The 24,151-nt window shown below is 42.2% G+C and overlaps 1 protein-coding gene across 1 annotated transcript in view; it reads right to left on the bottom strand.

Moving 5' to 3' along the window:
• GLDC (glycine decarboxylase) overlaps positions 1-24,151 on the bottom strand; it is a 97,350-nt gene that overhangs the window by 46,375 nt on the left and 26,824 nt on the right. Inside the window, exons 4-15 of the mRNA XM_059071850.2 lie at positions 22,421-22,585; positions 17,578-17,655; positions 16,447-16,594; positions 15,555-15,751; positions 13,747-13,843; positions 8,190-8,295; positions 6,412-6,551; positions 5,737-5,817; positions 3,124-3,221; positions 2,529-2,613; positions 2,315-2,356; positions 1,189-1,331 (exon numbers count right to left, since the gene is read on the bottom strand). Coding sequence (XP_058927833.1) covers positions 1,189-1,331; positions 2,315-2,356; positions 2,529-2,613; positions 3,124-3,221; positions 5,737-5,817; positions 6,412-6,551; positions 8,190-8,295; positions 13,747-13,843; positions 15,555-15,751; positions 16,447-16,594; positions 17,578-17,655; positions 22,421-22,585 — 1,380 coding nt within the window. The remainder of the gene's footprint in view (positions 1-1,188; positions 1,332-2,314; positions 2,357-2,528; positions 2,614-3,123; positions 3,222-5,736; positions 5,818-6,411; positions 6,552-8,189; positions 8,296-13,746; positions 13,844-15,554; positions 15,752-16,446; positions 16,595-17,577; positions 17,656-22,420; positions 22,586-24,151) is intronic.

Genomic DNA, 24,151 nt, shown 5'->3' with positions numbered 1-24,151 from the left:
CTTCCTAAAGGGTTTGTACTGTATGGGGTATATTGTTTTCACAAAGTGTATGGCTTTGCTGTGTTACCTATGTTTCCAAACAGGAGGTAGGGCTTGATAGTAACTGATTAAGATCTGATTACTTTCTGTCTCAGAAAATGAGACAATAAATGTCTCAGTTTTAAAAATCCTTTGACTTTTGTATCTTAAAATAGAAATCTGGCATTTCTAACAAGCTTCTAGGTGCTGCCAATGCTGAGACTGCTGGTGGAGAACCACACTGTGCAGTGGGAGGTAGAGAACCTCAGGGCAGGTACCAGACTCCTCCTCTGAAGGTATCCCCAGATGTTAATTCACATGCTGATGACATGTCTGTCTCTCTGTCTATCTATTCCCATGAAGACAGAAAGATCACAAATCCAGTGGATCCAGGTTGACTATACTACATCAGAATCACTTGGTTGCTTCTTAAAAACAAAGACTTTTAGTCTCAACCCCTGGAGATCAGTACTTCTGAAGTGGGGCCCAGGAATTTATATTTTTTTAACAAGTACCCAGGAGATGCTGCAAGAGCCATTTGCTTTTGAAAATCACTGTTGCTCAAATGTTTTTACTTTACAGACAGAGACCAAGGACAGAAAAGAGGAAGGGAACTTTCAAAGTTAGTGACAGAACAAACTAGGATCCGGACTCTCCTGGCCTTACTAGATTGAGGCATTACTGCTTATAAGGAGTTAACACGTGTGCTCGATTCTGATTCTTACACTATAAGATGGATGTAGTAACTAGCTTCCAAAGATGGTCTGCAATGAACCAGGACTCTTGACATTCACACCCACGTGTTGTCCCCTTCCCACTTTCAATCTGGGCTGGCGCTGAAACTTGCTGTGACAGATAGAATGCTCTGGAAGTGACGCTGTGTAACTCCAGAGGCTGAGCCTTAAGAAGTTTGAAGCATCCACGTCCTTCCATCTTGGAACACTCCACTTTGAACCCAGACCCAATTCCGTGAGGGAGCTCAAGCAACCACTGGAGAGGTCCACATGGAGAAGAACCAAGGCCCAGGTCAACACCCTTAATTGAGCTCCCAGACAACAGCCATTACTACCTTCCCAGTTATGTGAATGAGGCCACTTTGGACCTTCTAGTCATCCATCCCAGTGGGTATTATACTACAAGAGATAACTGAAAAGACAGAAGAAGAAATACCTGTTAGGCTGGAAAGAGATTCGGTCATAGCCCGTGAGTTCACACAAATCCTTCTCAAGTTCTTGAAAAAGCTGCTGGTACCCTTGAGCTTGGTCCAGAGGCACAAAGGGGTGGATGTTTGCAAATTCTTTCCATGTGATAGGCTGAAGAGTAACAGGGAGGAAACATACACATATGTACATACTGTAATAGTAATAACAAGACTAAATTTAATAATGATGATGATGATAGCAACAGCTAACACAAAGGGTGCTTACTATGTGCCAGGCACTGTTCTAAGCACTTTAAATACATTTATTCATTTAACTCTTACCGCAATCTTATGGGGTAAGTACTATTACTGTCTTCATTTTACAAGCGGGTCACAGAGGCCCAGAAAGGGAACTTATACAAAAGTATAACCATTTCCTATTTTTTCGGGAACAAAAAGGCCCCTGAATAGATTTATACCCATGAAACCCAATGAGTTGTTTCAGGCATGGTTTATTCAAACTCTTACATAGCACATATATCATTCTTTTTTCATGAAGCAGAACAAAACACCAACATAAAAGCAAATGGGGAAAATCCTCCTATTAGAATATAAAATGATTTTCTTTGCCTGATGTGATTTGTCATATCAGACTAATCCTATGGAAAAAAAGAAACATCCTAGCCTAGTAGAGATACTTACCAAACACCATAGCAGGGGACACAAATCTTCTGTTGATACAAGAAATAAATTAAAACCTCAAATCTCTACCTTTCTGGCACTGAGAAAGGATTTCTAGAAAGAAGGCTTATGGTTCTTAATTCTATCTGAGCTTAACAACTACAAATTGATAAAAGCTTTCAACACGGCAGGTTTAAAAGGGCGGTGGGGGGAGTTGGGGAAGGTAGGAAGACATAAACACTATATGTTTATAATTATTTTAATGTTTAAAAATAATTTCAACCATAAATTTAAAATGAGCAGGTTGTGATAAAGTTAGGGTTTCTGCCAAGATTGCTGAAGAGCAAGGTAAAGGATTACTAAAGCAGTTATTAAATCACAGTCCCAGTAGCAGCTTTCTCTAGTTACCTGCTTATGTATAAGCCAAGACACTGCCTCTGCTAAGTTCCCTTTTAATAGAAGTGACCTACTTACTGTGAGTTCAGATGCACTGTTGAGCTTCATGGTACAGGACCCCTGTAAGAAACACAACCAAAGTGTATTACGTTAGTGACATCCTATGGTCTATCTGATCGGCCCTCCCATCTCCCTGAATGGTCACCCATTCATCCCTCTTGCAGCATATTAGATGTGACCCAAAGAGGTGGGATCAGGGTAGGGTGGGAAAGGAAATAAAAGCAATAATTACCAGTGGAATCATGCTATGAACAAGGGAAATGTCTTTGTTCTCCAATCTCTTCATATATCGGACAATATTTGTTTCTGAGTGATAGCTGTGAACATAAAACACATGGTTTAGGCCAATATAGTTAGGTAAGAGCCCATACACATCCTTCTAAAAGGTAAGACACACTGAGATCTACCTTCAACATACAGATCAAATTAGGACATGGACAACATGTCAATAAAGCATCAGAGGGAAGGGCATGTACCCCCCATGAAGCTCAGAGGATGCCCTAGGACAAGAAGCTGCCTGTGGGCATGAGAGGAAGAGTTGGAAAGAAGAGGATGTTGAGTTCCTGGGTATGATCTTCAGCCTGGCGACTATGCATTGAAACTCCCATCTTCTTGAGAGTAGAATTAGGGGTTATAGTGTCGAGAGAGCACAGCCACCAGGAAATAAGGTGTGCTTTGCCCAGGTTAGAATTGGGATTTAGTAGTGAGTCGGGCTGAGCCACAATAAACCAGGCCATGTCATAGTCAGAATGCCATAGTAGAAGCCACCCTCTACCGTGCTCCCAAGCCACAGCACACAATGCATAAGTCAAACAAACTACACAAACCTGTTGAACACTTGATGTGTGAGGAATGGACTAGTTCTCTTGAAGGCAGTCCCTAGAATACCTCTCCGTTCCTCGCCCATGCTTTCAGCAACCAGCTCCTGCATGGAGAGACAACAGAAACTGAAGGGCAGGAAGCATGCCTGGAACCACATGTGAAGAAGGCTTCCATTCAGCGTGTATTCTGACAGAGCACCAGAAATTCCCTACCATCCAACCTCCCAACTCCTTGACCACCCACCCCAGGGATATGTGGTACAGTGCAATGACAGATGTCAGGGGTCATACATTGTGGCAATTCTCCAAAACACTGTTTTTAAGTTCTGTTGAGCTTAGCCACAATGAACAAAGAAAAGTGAACAATTTTTACTGCCAAAGAAAAATAAGTTGACATCCCCTGCATGTTCTTTGAATAATGAAGCAAGTTCCAGTAAACTAATTTAAAGGGCTATCTAAAAAGTGACGACCATGATAACACTCAAGTAAAGATTCTCACTTGACATTGCTCTTTTATCTTTGAGAACAATTCTAAGAAAATACAAGTGCCAAGACCATTCAGTGGGAGAAAGGACCGTCTCTTCAACAATGGTGCTGAGAAAACTTGATATACACATGCAAAAGAATGAAGTTGGATCCTTATCTTATAGAATATACAAAAACTAATTCAAAATGGATTAAGGGGACTTCCTTGGTGGTGCAGTGGTTAAGAATCCGCCTGCCAATGCAGGGGACACAGGTTCAAGCCCTGGTCCGGGAAGATCCCACATGCCGCAGAGCAACTAAGCCTGTGCGCCACAACTACTGAGCCCATGTGCCAAAACTACGGAAGCCCTTGCGCCTAGAGCCTGTGTTCCACAACAAGAGAAGCCACCACAATGAGAAGCCCACGCACCACAAGGAAGAGCAGCCCCCACTCGCCGCAACTAGAGAAAGCCCACATGCAGCAACAAAGACCTAAAGCAGCCAAAAATAAATAAATAAATAAATGTGGTTTTTTTAAAAATGGATTAAGGACCTAAATTTACAAGCTAAAACTACAAAACTCTTAGAGGAAAGTACAGGGGCAAATCTGCATGACCTTTGATTTGGCAATGGTGTCTTACATATGACACCAAAAGCATGAGCAACACAAGAAAAAATAAAGTGCACTTTTGTGCATTAAAGGACACTATCAAGAGAGTTAACAGATAACCCACAGAATGGGGGAAAATATTTGCAAATCATATATCTGATAAGCATTTAATATCCAGAATATATAATGAAATACATGGCTTGCTCCTCATTCTGCTCCAGGCCGATAGTATGAGAGCCCTCAGTGGTTGCTCTGTAAATATTCTTCAAATGTATCTGTGATTAAATTTACTGCAGAGTTCTAGAGGGAAGATATTATTCAGTCTTGTTTATTAATTAAAGATTAAAAGAGAACAGTATAATACTTTTTTGATGATTTACATTTGTTATCTGATACTGAAGTCATCTTTCAAAGAGGACTTAGACAACCAAGACAGCACTGATCAACACACTCTGGAGGGCTTCCCTGGTGGCGCAGTGGTTGAGAATCCGCCTGCCAATGGAGGGGACACGGGTTCGTGCCCCGGTCCGGGAAGATCCCACATGCCGCAGAGCGGCTGGGTCCGTGAGCCATGGCCGCTGAGCCTGCGCGTCCGGAGCCTGTGCTCCGCAACGGGAGAAGCCACAACAGTGAGAGGCCCACGTACCACCAAAAAAACAAAAAAAACAAAAAAACAAAACCACACTCTGGAACCTATTTCTGTTTCCTTTCATTGACTCATTTAACAGATATTTATTAAGTGGCTCCTATGCTCCAGGCCTTATAGAGTGCTGTGATGAACACCTTGCCACAGGTCTAGGTAGCTGACGTCTCTCTTCCATCCCAGACTCTCCTGCTCACATGTCCCTGCTATTTCATTTTAGAAACCAACTCACTCTCACTGAACTATTTCTAGTTCTCATATAACCTCTCTCCTCCTAGCCTTTGTGGCTGCTTTTCCCAGTGTCTGCAACACCTCTGGCCCCATCCTCCTTCTTCTTAACTGTGTCTGGATAGCTCCTACTCATCTCTCAAGTCTCAGCTTAGGACAGTTTCTTCCAAGTGTTGGTGAGAAGTCCCCTCCACTCTGTGCTCCGAGAGCATCTTTGGACAGTGCCCATCATAGTACATCATCTGGATTGCAGTCTTGTGCCTGTTTGGATCCTCACTAGACTATACGCTCCAAAAGGGCGGGAAGTATGTCTGATTTACCACTAGCCTCAGGGCACAGCATAAGACCTGGCACATATTAGGTCAGTTTTCCCAGAATCAACATAACCAAGATGCCAATGTCATGAACCTTTGTATTAGGAATAGTTTCAATTAAACACCATTAACAATCCTTCCAACTAGCCTTGCTGCTCAGTCCTGGCTAGGGCCCACGGCAGTGACCTCTATCAGCAGTCACAGTAGCAAGGGACAATCGGTGGCATAATTTTAACGCAGGCCACCTAATGTCATTCCTGTGCCCCCTCTCCCTCACATTCAGGCCCATAAGAGGCAAAGCCATCTGTGACACTTCCTCAAATAGTCATCATGAGGAATTTGAATTTTAATTTACTTACTGCAGATGACTCACAGCCGAAGATCCACAACAAGTCATCCAGATCTTTTTCATTGACTGTTTCATCAAGAGAAATACCAAGCTATAGAAATGAAAATGAAAGGGAAAACATCAGCCTTAAATGCCAAGATCAATGCAGAAACTCCAAGAGAGGTCAAAGGGGAGAAAGTGCTGGACAAAACTCTCAGTTGTTCTAAAATAACAGGGTATCATTATGTCCAAGTTGGCCCTTGGGCAAAGTAGGCTAGACCAGTCCTAAATGTCAAAAGATTGAGAGTTTTACAGCCGCTTCTGGACTCTAAATGAGTCCAGATGGCTGCAGGGCACTCCTTTTGGTACTAGATATGCTCACTATTTTCTTCCCTTAACTCACCTTATCATATCATTTATCATAGCCTTTACCTTGAACAGTCATATTGTGAACGAAGGAGTATTATGAGCAAAATATGTGCCTAAGAGTCCCATATATGAAAACACAACATCTTAAGGAAAGCTGACAATGGATTATCATTTAAAAGGTCACAATGTTCCAAACTGGAAATGAAAATTGTTTACAAAGAAGTTGTGCCCAAAGGTCCAATACTGATTTTTTTTTAAATAAAGAGAAATTTTAATGAGAAAAGTCATAAAAATTTATAGAATTTGTACATCAAACAAAACTGAAAGTCTGACTTACTGTGTGATCCTCAAACAGCCGAATATTTATTTGCCGCTGAGCAGCCCTGCCCAAGACCTCCTTCAATGAGCAGCCACACTGAATCTTCAAAGTGTCAAAGAACAAGTCATGCTGGAGTTGGTGTCCTGCTCTCTTGAGACCTAGACAAGATAGGATAGCCACAGGTCTCTATGTAGAAACCAGACCCTCTGCCACTGATGCTTCACAGAAGTAAAGAGGTAAATCCTACTACAGTCTGTTCCTACCCAGTGTTTTGGTCAGTGCTTTTTAAAAACAAGTAGGACTTCCCTGGTGGCACAGTGGTTAAGAATCCACCTGCCAATGCAGGGGACACGGGTTCGAGCCCTGGTCCGGGAAGATCCCACATGCCACGGGGCAACTAAGCCCATGCACCACAACTACTGAGCCTGCACTCTAGAGCCTGAGAGCCACAACTACTGAGCCTGCATGCCACAACTGCTGAAGGCACCTAGAGCCCATGCTCCACAAGAGAAGTCATCGCAATGAGAAGCCTGCACACAACAAAGAGTAGCCCCTGCCCGCCGCAACTAGAGAAAGCCCGCGTGCAGCAACGAAGACCCAACACAGCCAAAAATAAATAAATAAATTCATTTCTTTAAAAAGGTAAATGTTTATTATTATGCTACAGAAAGTTGTGAAATACAAATAAAAATGGAGAAAAAAAATCACCATAATCACCATCCAGAAATAACTAGTGGTTGAAGGAAGGGGTGTGTGTGTGTGTGTGTGTGTGTGTGTGTGTGTGTGTGTGTGTGTGTGTGTGTGTGTGTGTGTGTGTGTGTGTGTGTGTAATATATCACATACATATACTTCTTTACCCTTTTTTAAAAAATTTAATGTATCATGAAGATTTTGCTTTTCTACAGATCAAAACCCCTATCATTATTTTTAATGGCTATGTAATATTCAAACTTAAATTATGTACCATAATTTAACTACTTATTATTGGACGTTTAGGCTGTTTCCAAGATTGTGCTATTGTAAATAATGTTTCAATGCACACCCTTTACATCGTTATCTGATTATTTCCTTTAGATACATTCCTAGAATTTCTGTATCAAATTGTAGGTACATTTTATTTTATTTTATTTTATTTTTTTTTTTTTTTGCGGTACGCAGGCCTCTCTCTGTTGTGGCCTCTCCCGTTGCAGTGGAGCACAGGCTCCAGATGCACAGGCTCAGTGGCCATGGCTCACGGGCCCAGCCACTCCGCGGCATGTGGGATCTTCCCAGACCGGGGCACGAACCCGTGTCCCCTGCATCGGCAGGCGGACTCTCAACCACTGCACCACCAGGGAAGCCCTGTAGGTACATTTTAAAAGCTTTTGACACATATTGTTCAAGTGCCCTCATAAAAGTCATACCAATATCAGCATTCTTTTTAATCTCTGCCAATGTAATGAGAGAAACACTATTTTGTTCTTTCAATTTATATTTCTTTGATTAATAGTGAGGTTGAAATTATATATGTTCATCTGTATACTTTCTTTTAAAATTACATTTAATGTCCTTTGTCCAGTTTTCTCTATGGGTGTTCATTCTTCTTGTGTATGGGGTGGGGGGACTGAGGAAGAGCTCAATGTATTAAATATATTAACACTCAGTCTGTCATAGATGTTGAAAATATTATTCCTAGGTTTTTATGTGACTTTTAATTTTGCATGTATTATTAGACATGCAGTGAGTTTTCAATTTTATTTACTCATATGTATCGGTCTTGTTATAACCAAAAGTTTTACAACAGAAAACTGACTCACCTTCAGACAAAATCAAAGTGGCATTATGTACCCTCCTAGCAATATGTTCCAGCCCGTGGGACCCATGGTAGATTGCAAACATTGCAGCCATATTCGCCAAGAGAGCCTAAAACGACAAAGAGCATTTAAAGAATCATATTCAACAATGTGATGGAAGATGATCAGTGGGAGGACCTGTTATTCTGAATTGAGATGCCAAAACTAAAAGCAGGTACAAAGCAAAATGCTCAGACTCCCTGCCTTCTCTATGATAGTTCGAGACCATTTATAAATTGCCCAACCATCTGAGGGGTAAATACAGCATCCAAAACACCCTAGAGTCACTATACTAAACCTTTGAATGTGACCATTAGTAAGGCGTTCCATCCATGCCACATAATCATGTCACCCATAAAGGGGAAGATCAGGCTGTCATCAGACATGTAGATACGATATTTAATGTTGGAAGATAGTGGAACAACAAAGACCTCAGGGGAAAAAAGTGAGATCTAAGAATTTTATGCTCAATAATACAGTTCTTCAAGGATAAAAGCAACAAAAATTTTCAAACACACTAGAACTCAGGGAGTATAATTCTCTTGAAGCCTTAAATAAAGCACTAGAAACTGAATTTCAGCCAACCAAGAGGTGAATGGTGAATCTATGCAAAGGACCACCAAAGACAGAAGTGTAGGACACAGGGGAATAAAACCAAAATGAGTTGGCAGGAGATATATTAGGAAGGGAAAACCAGAACCTACTGGCTTATTCCCTGCTGACAGTAAGGTCACTTCCTCAGGTAAAGATATCTCTCCTGACTGCTGATTGAAGTTTCACAAAAATCTTTACAGGTAAATGTGTATTCTAGTGTGACAGAGAATAGGAAAGAATGGCACTAGAATCTCTCAGAGACTCAGGGAGGGAATCCAGCATAGGGAGCAAGGAAGGGACCACTGTGGTGGCATCTTGGGTCAGCGAGGAGGATAAAAAGAGGATGGCATGGGTCAGAAACCAAAATGAGTGCCAATGTGGGGGAAAATCATGGAGGCCCACCTCCTGTCTCTCCTTTTGGCCCTATCCCTCACCTGCTTTTCCACCCTAGATCCTACCAACCAGCAGCCTTCTAACCATGCAATATCACCTTAGGTAACTGACCTAAACTCTAGTCTCAGACTCCTCACCTGCTTAGTCCATTCAATTCTCCCACAGCCCCTCCCATCTCATTGGTCCAGCACCATGGTTTCTATGAGTTTCCAGTCCCACTAAAGTGACTTTTGTCCTAATGTACTAGGTCAGCAGTTCAAGGTCCACCTTCATGTTCAATCATCCCACGGTGGGAAGGGGCACATTACAGAACAGAAACACTACTCAGCTGAGAAACACAGTGCTTTAAAGTTGGATGATGTTCAATATCAGATCTATTTTGTTAGGTACACATTTCCTCTGTGAGGCTGCTAGAAGGAATCTCTCTGGGGTCACTGGAAAAATGCCAGAAAGTGAAACCAGAGTCAATAAAGAAAATGAGAAAAAGAAGACATCAGAGAACACAGCAGTAGACTTTCTTGGACCAAGTGCCAGAGAGAGTACAGACACTCTTGTGGACTCTGTATAACAATTAGAAATAAATACAGAAGAACCACAACACGTTATAGCTATGGAGAGGGCATGTCTGAAGTAAAACATCCATAATATAGTGTATCATGGCTCATGGCTATGCTGCCTGGGAATAAACACTCAGGCTTGATGTTCACAGAATGCTCTGGAAGACTCCCATCACAGAAGCCTTGTGGAGGTTGGTTCATGTTACTTTTTAAACTGGAGATCATTCTTTCTACAAACAGGAGACTATATCAACCAACTGACCAACAAATTAATGAAAAGTATAAAGTCACTTTTATAAATCTTGGTAAGGCATTAGAATATCAAAGGAAGTTCAGAGAAACAGAGAGACCAAGAAGATTAAAATTTCTTTGATAATCTGACAAACAACATAATTAGGATACTTAAAGTAATCAAAAGTGAATCATGGGGACTTCCCTGGTGGCACAGTGGCTAAGCATCCACCTGCCAATGCAGGGGACACAGGTTTGAGCCCTGGTCCAGGAAGATCCCACAAGCCCATGCACCACAACTACTGAGCCCACGCTCTAGAGCCCACAAGCCACAACTACTGAGCCCATGTGCCACAACTACTGAAGCCCACACACCTAGAGTCTGTGTTCCGCAACAAGAGAAGCCACCGCAATGAAAAGCCCGTGTGCCGCAATGAAGAGTAGCCCCCGCTCGCCGCAACTAGAGAAAGCCCGCATGCAGCAATGAAGACCCAACGCAGCCAAAAATAAATAAATAAATAAAATAAATTTATTTTTTTTAAAAAAGTGAATCATGAAAGGATGCTCAAAATCATTAGTTATTAGGTTAACTGCAAATCAATCCCACAGTGAGATATCACTTCACACCCACTAGGACAGCTATAACCAAAAAGAGGAACAATAACAAGTACAGATGAAAATGTGGAGAAATTAGAACCCTCATATATTGGTGGAGGGAATGTAAAATGGTGCAGCCACTTCAGAAAAGGGTCTGGAAGTTCCTCAAATCGTTCAACATAGAGTTACCAATGACCCAGATATTCTATTTCTAGGAATATACCCAAGAGAACTGAAAATATATGTCCCCACAAAAACTTATACACAAATGTGCATAGCAGCCTTATTCAAAGTACCCCAAAGTGGAAGCAACTTAAATGCCCATCAATTGATGAATGGATTAACAAAATATGATATATCCATACAATGGGATATTCTTCAGCCATAAAAAAGAATGAAGTATTGAATCATGATACTGTAGGGGCTCCAAACAGGCCTCCCTAAGATGTGCCACTTTAGCATGTGGATTATTTTGAGTTCAGGCAATGGAAACCTTCTAGGCTCAAGAGAAACTACTGCTCCTCCCTTAACTGCCCAGAAGAATTTAAATTGAAGATTTTTCCCAGAAAAGGAGTTATTACCAAAGATAAATTTTATCTAAGTGGCCCCATCTATATGGCAGAGCAAACCACTAATTACCAAACATCTTGTTCTTCTTCTTATCATCCAGTGAATGGCCCTCCCAAGCTTGGAAGCATCTGGCCCCTATCCCATTCCTTAGCCCAGGATGACATGTATACCTTATTTACTTTTCTGTCCTTTAACTTCTCATGTATGTGGGGTCTCTGAGCCTCTCATATATGTGGGGATCCTGTATGTACGTAGAAAATGTTATTTTCTCCTGTTAATCTGTCTCATATCAATTGAATTCTTAGACCAGCTAGAAGAACCTAGAGGGTTAGAAGAAAAAATTTTTTTTCCTTCCCAATTCTACAACGTGGATGAACATTGAAAACATCTCAAATGAAAGAAACCAGGCACAAAAGGCCACATATTGTATGATCTCATTTATATGAAATATCCAGAATAGGCAAATCCATAGAGACAGGAGCTAAGTGGTCACCAGGGGCTGAAGGGAGGAGAGAAGGATAGGAAGTGACTGCTTAGTGAGAACAAGTTTCTTTTAGGGGTGATGAAAATATCCAGAAATGAAATGCTGGTGATGGTTACACAACTTTGTGAAAATACTATCAACCATTGAACGGTGTACTTTAAATGAGTGAATTATATGGAGAGTTATATCTCAATAAAAGAGCTAATGAAATGTAAGTTATACATCAATACCCCTGGACTTTAGAAAAAGCTAATGAAAGCTTGTAGTGGAAGTTGAGAAATAAGAGAATGTAAAGAAGAAGATATGATGCAAATTCAGACACCTGTAGAAATGTCACAAGTTTACAGAAAGATTTTTTTTAAGAAGTCAGTAATGCATTTTCAGAGATTGAAAAAAAAAAAGAAGTTCTGCACCATCAGTGATGCAAAACTAAGAGAAGTCCAGTGTGGACCCTACAACACTCAAGAGGAATGGGGCAGCCTTGAGAAGAACATGGAAGAGGTGCTACAAGAAGGCTGGAGTAATGACATACAGTGCTCAAGGAACAGCTTAAAAAATATCAGTCATCTCCGAACAAAAGAGAATAATTATAGGCCTACAAAGAAAATGACACTGGCATCACAAGCAATTGTTTCATGCAACCAGTTATGAGAAGAAACACATGAGATGAAATAGACAATGGAGAGCCAGAAAATCTCCAGAATAAGAAAGCGAAAATCAGAGAAGACAGGGCATGACTATCTCTAGGGCAAACATCATGTTATTCATTGCTGAAAAACAGAGACCTCTTACGATCCAAGTTAAATAATGAAATATCAGCTATCCACGCACTGGAAGGAAAAAAGAAGTAGGAGTGTAACTTTTGCTCATTGTAGATAGCCCAAGTTAACCTGGAAAATTAATTCAAACCTTGAAGCAGAAAGCCCTTAGTGCACTTATGATCAGAGAGACACGTTCTGGAAGAATATGAGTAGAAAGCAGCAGAGGAAGGGAAGATATGTAATAAGCAGGGAATTCAACAAATGAAGGGTAAACTACAGAAAGTAAAGGCATCGCATAAAGATCAATTTGCTGTCAACAGAGGACAAGCTTGTGATGACTGACTCCTTCCTGTGATACTAGAGGAGCTCTTCCCTGAAAAGCAGCCACCTCCCTGAGACAAAAATAATAATACTGGAAAACCAACTGATGAAACTATTTCAACGACCAATGGATATGCAGCAAACTATAAGAAGACCTTATCATCTACTCCCTCCCTGGAGAGGCTTTCTAAAAGCTGGCGGTGGTGCTGTGAGCCAATGCCCTGAGGGGAAGAACACTGCACTGCCTACGGATGTATCTGTGAGATCTCTCCCTTTCCCTGACCCCAAATGGAAGAGAACCGAGAATGGATTATATGCTCAGGAGTGGTCCTCCACCGGATCCTAGGAACTGGCTGGATGTCAGAAAACACTGCTCCCTCTAACCTGAGACCTTGGGCAACGTTCAGGTAACTCCTCCTCTTTTATCCCATACATTTCAGAAATGCCTCTACCGGTCTGGGAAGATCCCACATGCCGCGGAGCAGCTAGGCCCGTGAGCCATGGCCGCTGAGCCTGTGCATCCAGAGCGTGTTCTCCGCAACGGGAGAGGCCACAACAGTGGGAGGTCCGCATACCGAAAAAAAAAAAAAAAAAGCCTCTCATGAGTTCCCAGTAAGAGTACCCCATGGCCACCACCGGCTGGCCAATCTGGACTATCCACTCAGTACAGTCATGTCAAGCACCTTCACCTTGCCTTCCTCACACTAAACTGGGGGTCCTCCATCTCAGCCCTAAGAGAAGGTGCCCCAGTCACCACCCGTAATGGACCTGCCCTGTGGCCAAGAATGCCAGAGACCCTAACGGGTGAAGGGTGTGCATACTTGGAACCACAGTCAAATACATTGTATTGGCGTTCTGACAAGACCACAAGGCTGCTCTACCAGCAAGATCTTGACATTTTTGGTGTGCACACTGCTCAGTGGATGAATGAAGCAACAACTTAGTAAATGAACAAGTAGCTCATTGCTGTCGACTGTAAGACATTCAGTGAGCAGGTCAGGTATGTGATCTACCTGAGCTGTACAGATGTTGCTGGTAGCCTTGTCTCTCCGGATGTGTTGCTCCCTGGTTTGAAGGGCAAGACGATACACTTCTTTTCCACTGGCATCTCTGGACCAAGAATAAAACATCCGGTTAGTACAGATCATCATAACACCAGGAGTTGCCATAAACAGAACTGCTTCTTTCCTTCCCACCTTGAAGTGAATTCAGCAAAATTACTTAGGTGCAAGGCCATAAAGAAACAATTTCCAAACCATCTTCTTCTAAAGGGGACTGTTAATTTTCAGTTTGTTCTTTGAGGATTTGAGGCACTGAGATATATACAATAAGCTGGGAACTTTAAAAGAAAATTTTCCAGGAATCACCCAGCCTAATAAAATGATGGTGATTGAGGATTAAACTTCACTCTGAGCTTCCTGGCAGACTCAGAGAAAAGGGAAATACCCGACAAAGGAAACAGAATTTCTATACTAGAAATCTAAAGCAACTATATGGCTATAAATAAAGGATGTTAACAACCTAACACTTGTCTCTAATAAAATTTCTCCTTTCTTAATACAATTAAAAATTTAGATAACCACAAAGATGCAGCAGTCTTAGGCTTTATTTCATCAAACTCTCAGGTCCACTTTCCAGAAAGGTAAGAAGTTCAATACAAATATCAGAAGATGATAACTGATATATGAAACTCTTTTAAATTAGAAAACGCTCTGTCTCATCTCATCTGGTGAAGAGACATCATTGAAAGAAAATGTAATGTAAGAATACTTAAAGAAACTATTATTTTTTACATTAAACAGCAAAGTGCCTTTTGCTATCATGTGACAAAGTGAAAGTATTTCAGAACTTCTCATCACCAGCACATCATTCACTAATTCAGACTATTCACTTACATTAACAGCCCAGCTTTATGAAAGGTCAAAAACAATATGCTAAAGTTCCACAGTAATAATCATGGCATTCATCTCAATTCTTAACCCGAGGATTTTCATCAATGAGAAGCACTCAAGGAAGTACATTTGGAAATTACTCAAATGGCCAAAGGGCAGGCCTCTAGGAAATAATGTAGGTCACACCCAATGTGTGCATGGTAATCGCTTATTGCACTTGTCTTTACATAGCCATGTGGCATGTTAATACTTTTGAGAAAGAAACTAGTTAGATATAAACACACTTAAAATATTCAGTCTCTCAAGACTTTCATCAATCTAAAATTCATTTCTATGACTTCAATACAAATATGCTATAAATTGTACACATACTTTTCCAAATATGTACAAATTCATGGCATTTGAGAAGAGGTACATGGCATTTGAGAAGGGCCAGTTATGGGATAATGGTGTGTGTGTGTGTGTGTGTGTGTGTGTGTGTGTGTGTGTGTTTTGGATGGGGTTGGGGGGTAGGTAGGGCATTGATACCCCAAACATTCATACCCCAAATACATTCTCTCTTCTGACTCTATGTTTACATTTCCTTAATCTACCCAAAATGGCCCAGTTAAATTCAAAGAGAAATCAACACTTTTGTGATCAAGAGAAGGAGCAGGGCTTCCCTGGTGGTGCAGTGGTTGAGAGTCTGCCTGCCAATGCGGAGGACACGGGTTCGTGCCCCAGTCCGGGAAGATCCCACATGCCATGGAGTGGCTGGGCCCGTGAGCCATGGCCGCTGAGCCTGCGCGTCCGGAGCCTGTGCTCCGCAACGGGAGAGGCCACAACAGTGAGAGGTCCGCGTACCGCAAAAAAAAAAAAAAAAAAAAAAGAGGAGCAGGGAAAACCATAACCACAATAAAACGGAAGAAACATGAGCTGAGCTGTTTTACCTTGTTACCCCCACCATTCTTCCAGGCATCATCCTCACCAAACTTTCTCTGACAGCAAAAAAGGCTGCATGTGGTCCGCCATAGCCCAGAGGTACCCCAAATCTCTGTGAGCTGCCCAGGGCAATGTCCACCCCAAATTCTCCAGGAGGCCTCAGGATACACAGAGCTAGAAGGTCAGTAGCACAGCAGGCCAAGCTCTAGAAAGGAAACAAGAGAAAATAGACAAGGTTGTGACCTTCCCTGAGACCAGTGGAAGGATAGCAAATTATCTCCATTATAGGCAGACTGGCAGAGTTGGTTCATATCCTGTGAAATTTATTTACTCATTCATTCATTTAAAATATTTACTGAGTGCCTACTATGTGCCAGGAACCAGTGAAGAAAACAAACTTGAAAAAAGGAGGTTGGAAGGAGGCAGTTTTACCTTACCAAGCAATAAAGGTGTGGAAATTAAAACACACCAAAAAGAGTAACAATAATAGGGCTTCCCTGGTGGTGCAGTGGTTAAGAATCCTCCTGCCAATGCAGGGGACACGGGTTCAACCCTGGTCCAGGAAGATCCCACATGCCGTAGAGCATCTAAGCCCGTGCACCACAACTACCGAGACTGCGCTCTGGAGCCAGGGAGCCACAACTACTGAAGCCTGCATGCCTAGAGCCTGTGCTCCGCACAAGAGAAGCCACCACAATGAGAAGCCCTCGCACCGCAACAAAGAGTAGCCCCCGCTCGCCGCATCTAGAGAAAGCCTGCGTGCAGCAATGAAGCCCCAACGCAGCCAAAAAGAAATTAAACAAATAAATTTTGTAAAAAATCATGCTAAAAAGAATAACAATAATAATTCAAAATTGAGACACACCTCCATGGACCCCCCACAAGGAGAGGTTTGCCTACCCCAGCCTGATGGGCTCTCTCCACAAGCTCCGTGAAGTCTTCCACCTTCCCCTCGGTGTCTGGGTACTGGAACAGCGCTCCACTGACATCTTTTCCACTGAAGTCCATTTCATGGGGTAACTTCAGCTCAATGAGGACTCCAGCATACCTGAAAAGACAGAAGACAAAGAACCACCATGCTTTTGGTTTACAGGGAAAGTCAAATCATCTACACTTTCTTTTCCATGATAGAGCATGCATATTCTGTGTCCTCCCTCAGTGCCCCCACCCCCTACCCTATCTCAACACGCGCACACGCCCAGCCCTTCAGTGGTAACTGTGCTTCACACCAATTCACCTGCAGCCACTGTTAGCACCTCCCCTTCCGCTTTCCTGTCAGAACCTGTGCCTGAGACAAGAGCAGAAACATGCCTTCCTAGGGCTAAGCAACCACTACCTGTAACTACACAGCCATTGCCACTTTGACCTTGGATAGGTCTTAGGTGAATGGAAAACCTCAGTAAGACAAGGAAGAAGACCTTCCTTAGGTTTCTGAAACTATCTAATTCCTATCATATGTCAGAAAACCACTTCTGAAGGAATGGTGGTATGGGATCAGGGGAAAGGCTTTTACAAGGAGAAAGCAAATAAACACACCCACATGTGGTAGTTGTGCTGTGTTTGTATTATCTGATTACAGCACTTAAAAAATATAATATGCTTTCATCTACATCATACTAAACTAGGTGTTATGTGGATTCCCTATGGGCCATGTTTGCAGGAATATATACAAAATCATAACAGTTGTGTGAGAGTTCCATTTTTACCCTGTGCTTTTCAAACTTTTCAAAACACTGTTGAAACTATTTTAATATTCTTAATTTTCTTGTTTTAAAAAAAGGACACAAAACAATGTGTTCTTTTTGTAAAATATAAAGCAAAGGCGACCAAACCCACTGTGTATTTTTTCCTGAATTCTGACACATCTTACTCACCAGTGAGGTCATGGGAAGAAAGTGGGAGGGAAAGTAAAATTCAATAACCCCAGCTTAAAACAGGTTCAACTCCAGTCAGTTTGGAAATTAAAGGAAGAAACAGCAGAGATGAGCATAATATTATCCCTGAGTTCAAAATACAAATAAGATTAATTACTTGGCTCGAGTCTGGACGACAGCTATCGTCTGTGAGTGGCAACGAGGGTCAACAAAAAACTTCCTCCTCTTGTTGTGTCTGTTGAAAAGAAAAATCACAATTCGAACATGAACATTAAAGAAATCAGAGTATCTTCTAAGAATGCAAAGCAAAGATGGTACTTAAGGAAAGTCTGAGCATAGGATAAAAAATAATGAGTCATTAATAACTAATATAGTGATATTTCCTGATTAGAATTTCACTGAAATCCAATTCCCATTCTAACCCCATTTAGCAAAATCAATCTTAAAATGGTTTAAATTTTTTAAAATATACTATGAGGAAAAAGAAAGAAAAGGGTAGTGATTAGGTGCGAGTAGGAACAAAAAACTAAGTCTTCTAGATAAAATCATCTGAGAAGTTTATTGCCAAAGGAGCATTTAGAGGTTATCTAAACCGAGTGTCCTCATTCAAAGGAAGCGGTGAAGAACTCAGATAGGTTGTGATACGTGCAGGTGCCACACAGCTATGGAAGAAACTGCGTTGGGTCTAAGACCCAAATTCAGTAAGTTCTCTAACAGTCCATAGTTTCAGGAAACAAAACTGACGGGGAGGGCTTCCCTGGTGGCACAGTGGTTGAGAGTCCGCCTGCCGATGCAGGGGACGCAGGTTCGTGCCCCAGTCCGGGAAGATCCCACATGCCGCAGAGCGGCTGGGCCCGTGAGCCAAGGCCGCTGAGCCTGAGCGTCCGGAGCCTGTGCTCCGCAACGGGAGAGGCCACAACAGTGAGAGGCCCGCGTACCGCAAAAAACAAACAAACAAACAAAAAAACTGATGGGGATGCATAACGTTTTGTGTATCACAAGCACATCTGGGTAAAAAGAAATGAGTGGTGGATACAAGTATATTGTATAAAAAGAAAGATCCATGTGACCAGTTAACAGCAAGTTTCTCAATGGAATGGGACTGAGAAACTGCAAGGTTTTACTTGTCATTATATCCTTCTCTACTATTTGAAATTTTCCACTATGAACAGGTATTATTCTTATTGTAAGCATAAATTCAATAGAGTAAGTAGAGTTGGGAGATACAAAATTAATTGTCCAATGCACAAAGCTCTTCAAAGTCTATATCTAAATAACTCTGGAGAGAAGAGCTTTCTAAGCCTAAATGACCTCGTATGGAAACAAAAACACTGCTATTGAAGAAAACATTTCCTAAAGATAAGAAACACAAGGCTGCTTCTCAACGGTAAAATTAAATGCAGGATGGAAGGTATGAGAATAAGAGAGAGGAAGCAAATCAAGCACTTGCAGAGTGTGCGTAGACCAGTGACTCTATTAAGTTCAGGAGAGAACCCCTGACCCATCAACTACAAAGGTCTCAGCTTCTGCAAGTGTGAGATGAAAGCTCTTACTCAGAAAAAGGGATGGAGATGGGGGATGGGAGAGCAGCGAGAAGGTGGATGAGGAAGAGAGAAGGTGAAAAGGACTGAAAAGCTGAGAATAGAATAGGAACATTCTAGAATAGGGCATTCTTTTCCCACTGTCCCTAAGATGACAGGAAGGAGAGCATGAACCCATCCCTGGGACTGCTTGGGAAGCAGAAGGGCCTGGAACTTAGAGGCCTCCATATCTGCCCAGTGAGTTCGAGGTTAACAACTGCAACACTATGATTTATAGGAAATAAATATTTGATCATTCAGATGACCAAGATATATTTCTCATATATATGTGGTCTTTGTCCACAGTTCCTGGCTCACAGCTCCCAAAACCATTGGAATTTTTTAAGTGTGAAAAGTGATCAAGGTGTCTTTTGTAACGTTAATGAGGTGACTTTTGCATCCTACAGAGGAATGAGGGCTGGTTGCTAAAGGAGCCAACCGTGTGATTAGTGGGTTGGAGCTTTCAGTTCTACACCCTGAGCTCCAGGGAAGAAAGAGGGGCTGGAGGCTGAATCAAATGCCAATGGCCAAGATTTAATCAGTCGTGTCTATGTAATGAAGCCTCCATAAAAAACCCAAAGGGTAGGATTTGGAGAGCTTCTGGACTGGTGAACATGAGGAGATTTGGGAAGGATGGGGATCTCTGAGGGAGCATGGAAGCTCTGAGCCCTTTCAACGTACCCAGCCCTATGCATCCCTTCTGTCTGGCCGTTCCTGAGTTATATCATTTGATAATAAACTGGCTCTAGTAAGTAAAATGTTTCTCTGAGTTCTGTGCACTGCTCTGAGGAGGGGATCATGAAAATTCCAGTCGATTGAATACAGGTAACAACCTGTACTTGAGAATGGCATCCTGAGTTGGAGGGGATTGTTGGAACCCCAGTCTATAGCCAGTTGGTCAGAGGCACAAGCAACAACCTGGGCTTGCGACTTGCAGCTGAAGTAGGGCAGGGGTGGAGAGGTGGGGCGCAGTTTTATAAAACTGAGCCCTTAACCTGTGGAATCTGATGCTATCTCCAGGTAGATGGTGTCAGGATTGAGTTGAATTCTCTGACACCAGAAGGTGTTTGTTCGTTTGTTTTCAGGTGTGAGGGGAACCCCCCTCCCTGACTGGAATTGGTACCAGAATCAATTTAATAACCCCTCAAGTCTGTGGAAGCCAAGAAAGAGACTTACATGGGCATTCAGAATGAAAACAAAGAATGTTGCCCACCAGTTCCACAAGGATCAAGCCGTTAGCCACTGCAGTCACCCAGTCAGTCGACTAGGGCCAGCCCCCCAAAACCTCAGACAGACACATCATCAATGTGGGCAGATTTCCCTACCAGATGACCATCCATATGAGAATTCTACCTGGAAGGAAGGTAAACTCAAATGTATTCTCAAGGCAAAGAACAAAAGATGGTGAGAAGCTGGAGAATGATTATTAACTAAATATTAACCAAAGGTAACCATGACCCAGCAATTCTACTTCTGGAAATGCATCCTCAGGAAATAATCAGAACTTTTGACACAGGTTTATCCTACAGATGCACAAAATACCATTAATAAGTGAAAAACGGGAACAAACAATGTATAACAATAGAGGTGAGGTTACATCAATTATGGTACTTCCATGCAAATGAATATTGCTATGTAGCCAATAAAAGCCACAGTTTAGAAAGCTGACTAAAGAAATGGGGAAATGTTCACAAAAGATTGTTAAATAGAAAAAGAAAACAAGCTATAAAACATTAAATACAACCTGAGAAGAATATTCTTCATAAAAGACGGTGATACTTATTTACATATTACATTGCAGATTGCTAGTTCCGACCCAATATCCATTCTCCCTGTCACCCATAGTAACAGAACCCCAGTATGTAGGGGGTAGCAATGTGCCCATCTGAAAAAAACTGCATTTCCCCAGGTCACTTGTAGGTAGGGGTGGTCAATGAAGCTTAAGTAAATTGTTGAGTGGAGGCTTCCAAAACACTATTTAAAGAGAGTTTATTTTGCTAGAAGTACCCTTTACTTCTTCCTGAATGGAGGCATCATGGCTAGAGCTCCAGAAGTCACCTTGTGACCAGGAGGGCTGTGGACAGGACTGTCGTCTGCCACTGCAGTAAACAAAAAATGTTGCCCGCCGTCCCAGTTCTACAAGGATCAAGCCATTAGCCACTGCAGCTGTCCACTGATGGTGCACCCTGAGAGGAATTCAGGATGGAGAAAAACAGGAAGTATTATTTGTTTTGGAGACTGGCTCAAGATAGTTAAGATGCATTTCTAAGGAATAATTTCAATGAGCCCAAACTCTTGCATCTCCCCATATATTGAAAAGCACTAACATTAACCTGAGATGTCTGTTCTTTGTGATTAGCAGTAATCTTTTGATGTTCGACTGCATGGGTTTTTTCCAGCAAAACCTCCTACATGTTCTGGCTCCTCCCTGACCTCTTCGGAGCAGTTCCTCAGAGCTGTGTGAGAGACTGTGTCCGGGGCTCTCACCCTTAGTAAGATCCCCAAATAAAACTTAACTTGCTGGGGCTTTCCTGGTGGCGCAGTGGTTGAGAATCCGCCTGCCGATTCAGGAGACGCGGGTTCGTGCCCTGGTCCGGGAGGATCCCACATGCCGCGTGCCGCGGAGCGGCTGGGCCCGTGAGCCATGGCCTGAGCCATGGCCGTTGAGCCTGCGCGTCCGGAGTCTGTGCCCCGCAACGGGAGAGGCCACAACAGTGAGAGGCCCGCATACCGCAAAAAAAAAACAATTTTTTTTTTTTTTTTTTTTTTGGCGGTATGCGGGCCTCTCACTGTTGTGGCCTCTCCCGTTGCGGGGCACAGGCTCCGGACGCGCAGGCCTAGCGGCCATGGCTCACGAGCTTAGTTGCTCCGCGGCATGTGGGATCCTCCCGGACCAGGGCACGAACCCGCGTCTCCTGCATCGGCAGGCGGATTCTCAACCACTGCGCCACCAGGGAAGCCCAACTTGCAAGTTTTAAGGTTGTATGTTTTTCTTCAGTCTACAGGATAAAAGCCTCGCACTAACGATGGCAAAGAGAGAGGGGCATTGGTCCTTGATACTATCTCAGAGTTGCTGTAACATCCCTGAACTTAACATTATGTATGTGAAGAGCAAAATGTCTTTCTTACATAATGTTAAACAATAAAGAGCAGTGGCTTTTTAAATGCACTATATTTCACATCTGTTTGTTACCTCAACGAACTGGTATAATGATACTGATACAACATATCTCATAGACACAAATGTGTGTGTGTGTGTGATAGACAGAAAGAGGGGGTGGGGAAGAGAAAGAGAGAGAGAGGGTAAGAAGGCCAAAGTCACTGGGCACTGACCTGAGCAGGGAAACCCCCGCCTGCACAGCAGTTGTGAGACTGGAAGATATGCCTTCCGCTGAGGGAATCTCATGCTGGGCCTCTCACCTGTAGCAGAGCTGCATTGCCTCTGCAGCCGCGGTGGCCTCATCCAGCAGGGATGCATTAGCCATGTCCATGCCTGTGATGTCACACACCATGGTCTGGTAATTGAGTAAACTCTCCAGTCTCCCCTGAGACACCTCTGGCTGGTACGGAGTATACTGGGTGATCCTGTAAGGGACCCAAAACACTATGTCCAAACTGTGAATCCACTATTCAGAAAAAGCTCATGAAATACCTTCATCTTAGAATTCAGTACTGAAAATTAAGTTTGCCTCTCTTGAGAATCATATAATACAACAATAAGCTTCCTTTTTGTCTTTTGTAAGGAAGCTCAGCATTAAATCATAGTAACAATATTATCCTTTGGGGATAATCAGTACTTACATTTCTATTTTAATGATCTTATCATAAGTATGTTGTATTGTAAGTTGGCTCTTAAAATCCACTTGAGACTGTCTATGGTATTATAAACAGAATTAAAAAAAAAAAAAAGCTCACCGCAACCATGGTTTACAATAGAAGAGTATCCAAGAATCTAATATCTAATACTTGAAACTTTTGGTTTTGGAGAAGAGGAGCTTTGTTTATACTAACCAGAAGTTCTATGTGCTCCTAAAAAATTAATAGAGGTCTATTTAAGAATTGTCGGGAATTCCCTGGCGGTCCAGTGGTTGGGATTCCGCACTTTCACTGCCAAGGGCCCGGGTTCAATCCCTGGTCAGGGAACTAGGATCCCACAAGACACGTGGCACAGCCAAAAAACAAAAAGATTTGTCACTATCCAGTTATTAAAAGTCTATGGAAGTAAACTCCATACCTATCAAAATTCAAGAATACTAATGGTTAGAAGGCAGCGTAGACATGAATTTTAACCTTAAAATCCTCCAGTTATAAGCCAAAAATGTGTCTTTAGGTATGAGAGTTAACCCACTTAGTGACTTCATCACTCTTTATATCCCTTCATTCATTCACTCATCCTACAAATATTTACTGCATGTCTACTAAGTGCCAAAAACTATGATAAGTTCTGGTGGCACATCATAAGCAAGATGGGTAAGAGTCCTTGATCTCAAGGAAAATATATTGTAGTGGGGAAAAAGAGATAAAAAATACATAAAATCATTTCAGAGTGATAAATATTTTAAAGAAAATAAAATAAGAGGAGAGAGGGTGGCTGAGGACTTGGAAAGAGCTGCTATCTTTTCACCAAGAATCCATTACTGTACTACCAAAGTGTGTCAGATTGGGGTCTATGCTCCCACATGAGAGTAATGCTGTTTCATATCTCTATTGTTTTTGTTCTTCCAAGTTTGAAGAGTATTAGGGAAAAAATTTTTTTTCAACCCCTTTTCCTTTCTCTCCTGATCTGGTAATCACGTTCAGGATATTTCCACCTTTTTTTTTTTCTTTTTTCTTTTCTGAAGGCTTTGAAATCAATGTCTTCTTACCTTTGAGGGGGAACAGAGTGGGGGAGATTGCCTTACCAAGCAGTAAAATGTCAAGACTTTGAAATAACTTCCCTGAAACTTTCATTGGTATAGTTGTGTGTGTGTGTGTGTGTGTGTGTGTGTGTGTGTGTGTGTGTGTGTGTGTGTTTGTACAGCAGAGTATGTTTTTGCTTCAATTAATTCCTTGAACAGCCTGGGTTAGCAACTGTAAATCAGTTTGCCAAATTCTAAGCGGGTGGTGAACTGGAATAAATGAAGCACACAATACATAATGTAGACAAAGTAG

The sequence above is a fragment of the Kogia breviceps genome, chromosome 8 (assembly GCF_026419965.1).
Source record: "Kogia breviceps isolate mKogBre1 chromosome 8, mKogBre1 haplotype 1, whole genome shotgun sequence".
In the NCBI taxonomy this organism is placed as follows: domain Eukaryota; kingdom Metazoa; phylum Chordata; class Mammalia; order Artiodactyla; family Physeteridae; genus Kogia; species Kogia breviceps.
Note: the sequence above shows the minus strand (reverse complement) of the source record. Positions and strands in the feature narration are given on the sequence as shown.